This window comes from Pristis pectinata, chromosome 40, assembly GCF_009764475.1.
Source record: "Pristis pectinata isolate sPriPec2 chromosome 40, sPriPec2.1.pri, whole genome shotgun sequence".
NCBI classification, from domain to species: domain Eukaryota; kingdom Metazoa; phylum Chordata; class Chondrichthyes; order Rhinopristiformes; family Pristidae; genus Pristis; species Pristis pectinata.
Window position 1 is genome coordinate 2,148,809 of NC_067443.1, and position 11,230 is coordinate 2,160,038.

General features: G+C 52.9%; 1 protein-coding gene across 1 annotated transcript in view; it reads left to right on the top strand.

The window, feature by feature from the left end:
* lrrc71 (leucine rich repeat containing 71) overlaps positions 1 to 11,230 on the top strand; it is a 67,587-nt gene that overhangs the window by 51,074 nt on the left and 5,283 nt on the right. The window contains exons 14-15 of the mRNA XM_052045882.1: positions 1,004 to 1,097; positions 1,852 to 1,973. Of these exons, the coding sequence (XP_051901842.1) occupies positions 1,004 to 1,097; positions 1,852 to 1,973 (216 nt within the window). The remainder of the gene's footprint in view (positions 1 to 1,003; positions 1,098 to 1,851; positions 1,974 to 11,230) is intronic.

The following is an 11,230-nucleotide window of genomic DNA, read 5'->3' on the forward strand; positions in this document are numbered from 1 at the left end:
CAGTGCGTTCCTGATTCCAACCCCACCCCACCCCCCGCCCCCGGGGGTAAGAAATCCCCCTCAGGTCCCTCTCGTGTTAGGCAGCTCTGCTTGTGGAGAAAGTTTCTTACCACCCACACTATCTGTGGCCTCACCTGGAACACACAGCATGGATACAGTGGGGAAAAAGGGCTGTTTCTGAGCTTTGTGACTAAGGTTGTGACTTCAGTTCCCTTGCGGTGGATTAGTCAGTCAAAGAGTAGCAGCCAAATGCCTCAGGGGCAATGGCATCATCCTCCAGGGGTTCACCCCCTCAGGCAGATGAATTGGGCTAAGCCAGGCTGGCGTTAGACCCCGCCCGGGTTAGACACTTTGTGCACCAACCTAGACGTCCTGATTCAAAGTCCCCCGTCCACATCTCTCCGAAATACCCCAGGCCACTCGAGGACCAATCACAAATGGGCAGGTGCACTAACCAAACCCTCCAGGGGCAGATAATGTGGTTGTGACCTATGTCAGGTCCATCTCCTCCTCCCTCCATTGCTGGGTCACACCCTCTATCCCTGGGACCCCACACCCACTCCTATCCCTGGGACCCCTGACTCCCCCCCCATCCCTGGGTCCCCGACTCCCTCCCATCCCTGAGACCCTGACTCCCTCCCATCCCTGGGACCCCACACCCGCCCCCACCCCTGGGACCCCCAACTCTCTCCCATCCCTGGGTCCCCGACTCCCTCCCATCCCTCTCCATCACTGGGATCCCACCCCCCTCCATCCCTGGAACCACCCCCCCTCTATCGCTGGAACCACCCCCCTCCATCCCTGGGACCACCCCCCTCCATTGCTGGGACCCCACACCCCTCCATCGCTTGGACCACACCTCATCCCCGGGCCCCCAACCCCTCCCCCCCACCCCCCCATGGCTGGGCCACAATTCCCAGTCTCAAGGCCAGCAATGTCCACGTTCTCCCTTCCCCAGATCAGCACCTCCCACGATGACCTTGCACCTTTCTTCCAACTCCAGGCCATCCACCATCTGTTGCTGGAACCCGCGGAACATCGGGACGGCCAGGTGTTCCTGGCAGGGAACGTTTGCCTCATGAGTTTGAACCTGTCACGTAAGTTTGGACACTCGGAGGTGCGCCTGACAAGGAATGGGCCTCTCGATCTCCACCTCAGCCTGAAGTTGCCCTCCTGTACATCAAATGTTCGAAACTTGTCCTCCGGTACCTTGGGAAAGACCTTCCCCTTGTGGCTTGCTTGTGATTGGGATCACTGAGGTTTCAGGGGCTCGACTTCCTTGAAATGTGTTTGTGTGACAGCCCAACCCTTATCTCCCTTTCGGAAGGTTGAAGGATGAGCCCCCTTCTTGAACCATTGCAGTCCTTATGATGAAGGTGCTCCCACCGTACTGTTGGGGAGGGAATTCCTGGGTGGAGGAGTTGCAGAAATTTCTATATTAGTGGGGAGAGTTCCGTCACGCCCCTTACCTGTCGATGGGGGGAGAGGTAATGTGGCAGATGTTGAGTGCATTGACTAACTCCACCCAGGGAAGTAGGGAGTGTCCCGTCACACCCCTGACCTGTAGATGGGGGGAATGGTAATGTGGCAGATGTGGAGTGCATGGACTAACTCCACCCAGGGAAGTGGGGAGTATCCCGTCACACTCCTGACCTGTGCCCTGTAGATGGTGGTCGGACCATGTGGGGCGCTGGGAGGGAGCGGCAGCCAAGCTCGCTGGCCAAGTCGCCGCTGCGTCCCTCCCGATTGGCTGAGACGCTGCTGGGAATACAGCTGGTTAAAGTAGCCGGGTGAGTTTGCAGCTAGTTGACCGCGGTGCCGGCAATAACCAGTGTCCCCTTTCCACTGCAGACAACCAGATTACCGAGACCGGGCTGAAGGCTTTGGTGGCCATGCTGAAAATGCAGATAGGCAATGCCAGGCCCGTTCCCGACGGCAGGAATGTCAGTGGGCTACTGCGGCTGATGGTGACGGTGAGTGCAGTCCCCTCAGGATTCCACACAACGTGAAGGCAGCGACGGGCTGGAAGGTGCATTGTGGGGATACGGAGGGGTCAGAGGGCCATCCACCAGGGTTAGAGAGATCACATTGAGGGGAGAAGGAATGGGGGGAGGTGCGGGGAAGAGGGGGAAGTCTGAGTGCCTGTGAGAAGAGGCGGATGTCGGGTATATGGAGTCGATCTGTGGTTACAGAGGACACTGCTAGAATGAGGCAGCAGAGACCAAAGTCAAGTTTATTGTCATAAGTCCATGTCTGCACGGGTGCAGCAGCATCACATAGCATGAGAGACCCAAAATTCACAAGCAAAACATAATTATACAAGAAAGAACACAATTAGAACAAAAAGAAATGTCCATTGTAACGCAAAGTGCTCCCAGTGTTGCTGTACTGAGGCAGTGATTAGGGTTGTGCCGGTCGGTTCAAGAGCTGAATGGTTGAAGGGAAGTCGCTGTTCCTGAACCTGGTGGTGTGGGGACTTCAGGCTTCTGTACCTCCTGCCCGATGGGAGTTGCGAGAAGATGGCCCGGCCATAAGACATAGGAGCAGAATTAGGCCGTTTGGCCCATCGAGTCTGCTCCGCCATTCAATCGTGGCTGATTCATTTCTCCCTCTCAACCCCATTATGGCCTTCTCCCCATAACCTTTGACGCCCTTACTAATCAAGAACCTATCAACCTCCGCTTTAAATACACCCAATGACTTGGCCTCCACCGCCCTCTGTGGCAACGGATTCCACAGATTCACCGCCCTCTGGCTGAAGAAATTCCTCCTCATCTCAGTTCTAAAGGGACGTCCCTTTTTTCCGAGGCTGTGCCCTCGGATCCCGGACTCTCCCATCGCTGGAAACACCCTCTCCACGTCCGCTCTATCCAGGCCTTTCAATATTCAGTAGGTTTCAATGAGATCCCCCCTCATCCTTCTAAACTCCAGTGAGTACAGGCCCAGAGCCATCAAATGCTCTTCATACGTTAACCCTTTCATTCCCAGGATCATTCTCATAAACGTCCTCTCTGGACCCTCTCCAGGGCCAGCACATCCTTCCTTAGATACGGGGCCCAAAACTGCTCACAATATTTCCAAATACGGTCTGACCAACGCCTTGTAAAGCCTCAGCAGTACATCCTTGCTTTTATATTCTAGTCCTCTCGAAATGAACGCTAACATTGCATTTGCCTTCCTTACTACCGACTCAACCTGCAAGTTAACCTTCAGGGTATCCTGCACTTGGACTCCCAAGTCCCTCTGCACCTCCGATTTCTGAGTTTGCTCCCCATTTCAAAAACAGTCTACGTCTCTATTCCTTCTACCAAAGTGCATGACCGGACACTTCCCTACGCTGTTTTCTATCTACCACGTCTTTGCCCATTCTCCCAACCTGTCCAAGTCCTTCTGCAGACTCCCTGCTTCCTCAATGCTACCTGCCCCTCCACCTAACTTTGTATCATCCGCCAACTCGGCCACAAAACCATCAATTCCGTCATCCAGGTCATTACCGTATAATGTGAAAAGTAGCAGACCCAACACCGACCCCTGAGGACCACCATGGCCCGGATGGTGGGGATCATTGATGAGGGACGTTGCCTTCTTGAGGCAGCGCCTCCTGTAGATACTCCCGATGGTGGGTACCAGCTCGTATTGGTACAGAAAACATTGTTGTGGAATAAGGGGTGAGTGAGACCAGCCCTGCCCTAGGCTGTCCAACCCCTCCCAAGCCTCACCTCTCTGTTCCCTGTTCATCAAGGCTGTGCCGGATCTTCCTACTTCAATACGATGTTTCTGCACTATCCCCATATCCAGCAATTCCCTAAATTCCAGAAAACTATGGATCTGTTTACAATGAACTTGGTGACAATACCTTGGGGGGGGGGGGGGGAGGTGGGAAGAATTCCACAGATTCCTCGCCCCTCTGGGTGAAGAAACCTCTCCCCATCTCTGTCCCGAACGGCCGACCCCTCATTATTAGACGGTGACCCCCCTGCCCCCCCGTCCTGGACTCCCCAGTCAGGGAAAACACCCTCCCCATCGAGCCCCATCAACGAGATCCCCTCTCGTTCTTCTAAACCCCAGAGAACATGGTCCCAGTTGCCTCGATCTCTCCTCAAACCCACCATCCCTGGACCCCCCGCCCCGTCTGGTGAATCTTCACTGCCCTTCCTCTGTGACAAGGACATCCTTTCCTGGGTCAGGGGACCAGAACGGTGCACAACACTCCTGATGCGGTCTCTCCGGGGCAGTGAGACGTCTTCACTTCTGTACTCAAACCCTCTCGTAAGGCCGACACATCATTTACCCGCCGAGTGGCCTGCTGCCCTTGTCTGGCAGCCTTCAGTGACTTGTGTACAAGGACACCCAGGGTCCACTTTGAACATCAACACTACCCAATCTCGCACCATCTAACAAACACTCTGCTTTTGTGGGTGACCTCACACTTTTCCACATTGGATTTCATCACCACGTCCTCCCCCACTCACTCACCTTGTCCGCATCACCCCGAGCCCCCTCCACACCTTCCTCCCACCCCACAATCCCGTTTAGTATCATCGGCAAACTTAGGAATGTGACACTTCACCTGGATTTGAGTTGAAACGCCGACTGTCCATTTCCCTCCACAGATGCTGACTGACCCTCTGAGTTCCTCCAGCCCTTTGAGTATTGCTCCAGATTTCCAGCATCCACAATCTCTTGTGTCATTAATGTACCTGCCTCCACGACGACTTCCTCTGGCAGCTCGTTCCATATACCCCCCACCCTCTGCGTGAAAAAGTTGCCCCTCACATTCCTAAAATCTCTCCCCTCTCACCTTAAACCTGTGCCCTCTAGTTCTTGATTCCCCAACCCTGGGGAGAAAGACAGTGTGCATTCACCCTGTTTAGGCCCCTCATGATTTTATACACCTCTGTGAGGTCCCCCCTCATTTTCCTATGTTCCTCAGTCCCAACCTGCTCAACTTCAGCCCCTCAAGACCTGACAACCTCCTCGTAAATCTCCTCTGCGCTCTTTCCAGCTTAATGGCATCTTTCCTACAGCAGGGCGACCAAAACTGAACACAGTGCTCCAAGTGCAGCCTCAACAACATAGAACATAGAACAATTACAGCACAATTCAGGCCCTTCGGCCCACAAAGCTGTGCCGAACATGTCCCTACCCTAGAAATTACTAGGCTTACCCATAGCCCTCTATTTTACTCAGCTCCATATACCGATCTAACAGAACATCTTGTGCAACTGCAACGTAACATCCGAACTTCTACACTCACTGCCCTGACCGATGAAGGCCAGCGTGCCAAACGCCTTCTTCACCGCCCTGTCTACCTGTGACACCACTTTCAGGGAACCATGTACCTGTAACCCTGGGTCCCTCTGCTCTACAACACTCCCCAGTGCCCTGCCATTCACTGTGAAAGTCCGACCCCCATTTGTCTTCCCAAAGTGCGACACCTTGCACTTATCTGAATTAAACTCCATTTGCCATTCCTCAGCCCACTTACCCTCGGTTCAGGAATAATAAGGAAGGAAATGTGTGTTACAGAATATATTGGATAATTCCCAGACCTATCTACTTGAGCTGAGGACTAGTGGGAGTGTTTTACAGGACAGCAGGAGGGAGACAGATAACCAGATTTGTTGACTCATTGTACAGGCATGAAACTAAAATAGAGCAGCAAAGTTAACAGATTTTAGTTGCCCAAATATAGACTGGGAGAGGAATGGGAGAAATTTCTCCTACATAGAGTCATAGAGTCATGCAGCATGGAAACAGGCCCTTCGGCCCAAATTGTCCGTGCCGATCGAGGTGTCTATCCAAGCTAGACCCATTTGCCTGGGTTTGGCCCATATCCCCCTAAACCTTTCCTGCGTAAGAGAACGGCTCAGTGGCTCAGCGGGTAAAGCCGCTGCCTCACGGCTCCAGAGACCAGGGTTCGATCCCAACCTCTGGCACTGTGTGTGCGTGTGTGTGGATTTTGCACATTCTCCCTGTGACCGCGTGGGTTTCCCCCGAGTCTTCCGGTTCCCTCCCACATCCCAAAGGATGTGCGGGTGGGTGTCAGAGGGTTAATCGACCACTGTAAATTGTCCCAGTGTGTGGGTGAGGGGTAGAATCTGGGGGGAAGTTAATGGGAACTTGGGGAGAATGTAGATGGATTAATGTAGGGAATTAGTGGGACAACCGGTATCTTTTTCCCCAAGAGTTAAAATGTCTAATGTCAGAGAGTATGTATTTAGAGTTCAAAGGAGATGTGCGGGGCTAGTTTTTTACACAGAGAGCGGTGGGTGCCTGGAATGTGCTGCCAGGGGTGGGGGTGGAGGCAGGTACGACAGAGGGGTTTAAGAGGCTCTTAGATAGGCCCATGGATGTGCATGGAGTGGAGGGGGATGGATAGTGTGCAGGCAGAAGGGATTGGTTCAGTTAGGTATTTAATTACTGGTTTAATTAGTTCAGCACAACATCATGGGTCAAAGGGCCTGTTCCTGTGCTGTACTGTTCTATGTCTTAGTGTAAGTGGGTGCGTTACGACCAACATGTATTCAGAGAGACAAAGGGCCTGTTGTCTGCTCTGTGATGCTGAAGCCCAGCCCAAGAATACTGTGCTGAATCTCGTCTGGGTACTGAGGTGCAGTGCGCTACAGATGGGAGTAATCAAGCTAACAATATTAACATAATTCAGTTTAGATTAACTATGCAAGGAAAGCAAAATGCAGCAGATGTTCGGCTGGGTAATTGGTGACAGGAACACAGAACACGACAGCACAGTACAGGCCCTTCAGCCCACGATGTTGTGCCGACATTTCATCCTGCTCTAAGATCTATCTAACCCTTCCCTCCCACATAGCCCCCCATTTCTCTATCATTCATGTGTCTATCTAAGAGTCTCTTAAATGTCCCTAACGTATCTGCCCCCACAACCTCTGCCGGCAGTGCGTTCCACGCACCCACCACTCTCTGTGTAAAAAAACTTACCCCCGACATCCTCCTTACACCTTCCTCCAATCACCATAAAATTATGCCCCCTCATGTGAGCCATTTTCATCCTGGGAGAAAGTCTCTGACTGTCCACTCAATCTATACCTCTTGTACACCTCTATCAAGTCACCTCTCATCCTCCTCCTCTCCAAAGAGAAAAGCCCTAGCTCGCTCAACCTATCCTCAAAGGACATACTCTCCAATCCAGGCAGCATCCTGGTAAATCTCCTCTGCGCCTTCTCTAAAGCTTCCACATCCTTCCTATAGTGAGGCGACCGGAACTGAACACAATACTCCAAGTGTGGTCCGACCAGAGTTCTATAGAGCTGCAATAAAGTTGGAAATGGGCAGTATATTATCTTCAAACTTGTTGAGCAGTACAGCACTGATAATCCTGCATCCTTGGGACTATCGGTAGCACTGAGCTGGTGGATGTTTTGGTCTATTGGTTATTTTAGTGTCACAGAGTCACACAGCACGGAAACAGGCCCTTTGGCCCAACTGGTCCATGCCAACCAAGATTCCCATCCAAGCCAGTCCCATTTGCCTCCATTTGGCCCGTATCCCTCTAAACCTTTCCCGTCCGTGTACCTGTCCGAATGTCTTTTAAATGTTGTAATTGAACCTGCCGCTACCACTTCCTCTGGCAGCTCGTTCCACATACGGACCACCCTCTGGGTGAGAAAGTTGCCCCTCAGGTCCCCTTTGAATCTTTCTCCTCTCACCTTAAACCTGTGATTCCCCTCCCCGGGGGAAAAGACTGACTGTCCACCTTATCCATGCCCCTCATGATGTTATAAACCTCCATAACATCACCCCTCAGCCTCCTTCACTCCAGGGAAAACAGTCCCGGCCTGTCCAGCCTCTCCTGATAACTTGAGTCCTCCAGTCCCGGGAACGTCCCCGTGAATTTTTCCTGCTCCCTCTCCAGCTTAATGGCTGGGCGACCAGAACTGCGCTCAGTGCGGTTTCACCCACGACTTGTACAGCTGTAACAGGACGTCCCGACGCCTGTACTCATTGCCCCGACCGATAAAAACGAGGGTACCAAACGCCTTCTTCACCACCCTGTCTACCCACAAGCAAGGGAAAAAGGCCCTTTGGCCCATCCAGTCCGTGCTTACTATCAACCACCCACGTACTCTGATTCTCTGCACATTCCCATCAAACCCTCATCCCAGAAATTCCACCCCTCACCCACACACCGGCGGGGGGGGGTGAGGGGGTGCAATTTACAGTGGCCAGTTAACCCACCGACCTAGGTAGAGAATCCCAAAGGATCACTAGCCTCTCTCTGCTGAAATTTCTCCCCATCTCCGTCCTGAGGCGGTGGCCCATAAGACACAGGAGCAGAATTAAGCCATTCGGCCCATCGAGTCTGCTCTGCCATACGATCGTGGCTGATTGAATTTTTCTTCTTGACCCCATTCTCCTGCCTTCTCCCTGTAACCTTTGACGCCCCAATCAAGAACCTATCAACTTCCGCTTTAAATAGACCCAATGACTTGGCCTCCGCCGCCCTCTGTGGCAACGGATTCCACAGATTCACCGCCCTCTGGCTGAAGAAGTTTCTCCTCATCTCAGTGCTAAAGGGACGTCCCTTTATTCTGAGGCTGTGCCCTCGGATCCCGGACTCTCCCGCTGATGGGAACATCCTCTCCACGTCCACTCTATCCAGGCCTTTCGGTATCTGGGAGGTTTCAATGAGATCCCCCCTCATCCCTCTGAACTCCAGGCCCAGAGACATCAAACGCTCCTCGTACGTTAAACCTTTCATCCCTGGGATCGTTCTTGTGAACCTCCTCTGGACCCTCTCCAGGGCCAGCACATCCTTCCTTAGATACGGGGCCCAAAACTGCTAACAATATTCCAAATATGGTCTGACCAAAGCCTCAGCAGTACATCCTCACTTTTATATTCTAGTCCTCTCGAACGCTAACATTGCATTTGCCTTCCTGACTACCGACTCAACCTGCAAGTTAACCTTCAGGGAATCCTGCACAAGGACTCCCAAGTCCCTCTGCACCTCCGATTTCTGAGTTTGCTCCCCGTTTAGGAAAACGGTCTATGCCTTTTTTCCTTCTGCCAAAGTGCATGACCGTACATTTCCCTATGACCCCTGGTTTTCGACTCCCCTGCAAGCCAAGTATCTGTCTGCACGAGTTTCAATGACGTCATTGTTCATTCTGCTGACCTCTGGAGGATACGGTCCCAGTTGTCTTGATCTGTCCTCATAAGGCAATCCTGCCGTCCCTGGAACCAGCCCAATGAAGCTTCGCCGCACTCCCTCTGGGGCAAGTGCATCCTTTCTTAGACAGGGAGACCAACACTGCACGCAGTACTCAAGACACCGCCCCCCCCCCCCCCCCCCCCCGCTGGCACCCTCCCCCCTCTCACAATCCCACCCCCCTTCGACACCATCGGCAAACTTGGGAGGAAGGACATTTGCTCCCCTCAACTGACATAGACCGCACACAGCTGGGAGCCACACTAGTTCCACACTGGTCACCATCCCGCCCACCTGAGAAGCGTCCACACCTTCCTTTTCCTTTGTCTGTTGAACACGCTGGTATGGAGCTGTGGAACGCTACAGCACGGGAACAGGTCCTTCGGCCCAACTCGTCCATGCCGACCAAGGTATAGAACATAGAACGGTACAGCACAATACAGGCCCTTCGGCCCACAATGTTGTGCCGACCTTTAAACCTTGCCTGAGACTATCTAACCCCTTCCTCCCACATATCCCTCTATTTTAAATTCCTCCATATGCTTATCCAGCAATCTCTTGAATTTGACCAATGTACCTGCCTCCACCACCGCCCCAGGCAGCGCATTCCATGCCCCAACCACTCTCTGGGTAAAGAACCTCCCTCTGATATCTCCCTTGAACTTCCCACCCATTACTTTAAAGCCGTGCCCTCTTGTATTGCGCATCGGTGCCCTGGGAAAGAGGCGCTGGCTGTCCACTCTATCTATTCCTCTCAATACTTTGTACACCTCTATCATGTTTCTTCTCATCCCCCTTCTCCCTGTAAAGCCCTAGCTCCCTCAGTCTCTCCTCATAATGCATGCTCTCCAAACCAGGCAGCATCCTGGTAAATCTCCTCTGCACCCTTTCCAATGCCTCCACATCCTTCCTATAATGAGGCGACCAGAATTGGACACAGGACTCCAAGTGTGGTCCAACCAGAGCTTTGTAGAGCTGCATCATTACTTCACGGCTCTTAAACTTGATCCCTCGACTTATGAAAGCTGACACCTCATAAGCTTTCTTAACTACCCTATCCACCTGTGAGGCAACTTTCAGTGATCTGTAGATATGAACCCCCAGATCCCTCTGCTCCTCCACACTGCCCAGAATCCTGCCATTAACTTTGTACTCTGCCTTGGAGTTAGTCCTACCAAAGTGTACCACCTTGTATCACAAAGTGTACCAACCTAAACTGGTCCCATTTGGCCTATCTCCCTCTCAACCTTTCCCACCCAAGTACCTCTCCAAGTGTCTTTTAACTGTACCCACCTCTACTACTTCCTCCGACAACCCATCCCATGTACCCCTAAAATGTTGCCCCAACTCCCTTTCAAATCTCTCCCCTCTCACCTTTAACCTGTGCCCTCTAGTTTTAGACTCCCCTACCCTGGGGGAAAAGACTGTGACCATATTATTCCATCCTAACATTTGTTGACCATCTCCTCTACAAATGGACGGGGCATTTACTTATTAGGACGCAAAGAGAGACCGTTCGGCCCATAGGCTCCATGCTAGCTCCCAGGAGTGTTATCCCATTAGTCCCATTCCCACTTTTCCTTTTTCCCCTGAGGCCCTGCAACTTATCTCTCTCCCACGTTCCCCACCAACTCCCCCCCAGATTCTACCCCTCACCCACACACCGGGGTGAGGGGAGGGTGGGGGGGGATGGGGGGGATTTACAGCGGCCGATGAATCCACCGACCCTCACACGTTCGTTGGGATGTGGGAGGGAACCGGAGGCCCCGGGGAAACGTGGGAGAACATGCAAGCTCCGCGCGCGTGCGCACACAGACACGCACACAGACACACACACAGACACACACACGCGCGCACACACACACACAGAGCGCGCACACACACACAGAGCGCGCACACGCACACAGAGCGCGCGCACACACACAGACACACACACACAGCGTGCGCACACACACACAGAGCGTGCACACACACACAGAGCGCGCACACGCACACAGAGCGCGCGCACACACACACACACACACACACACAGCGCCAGAG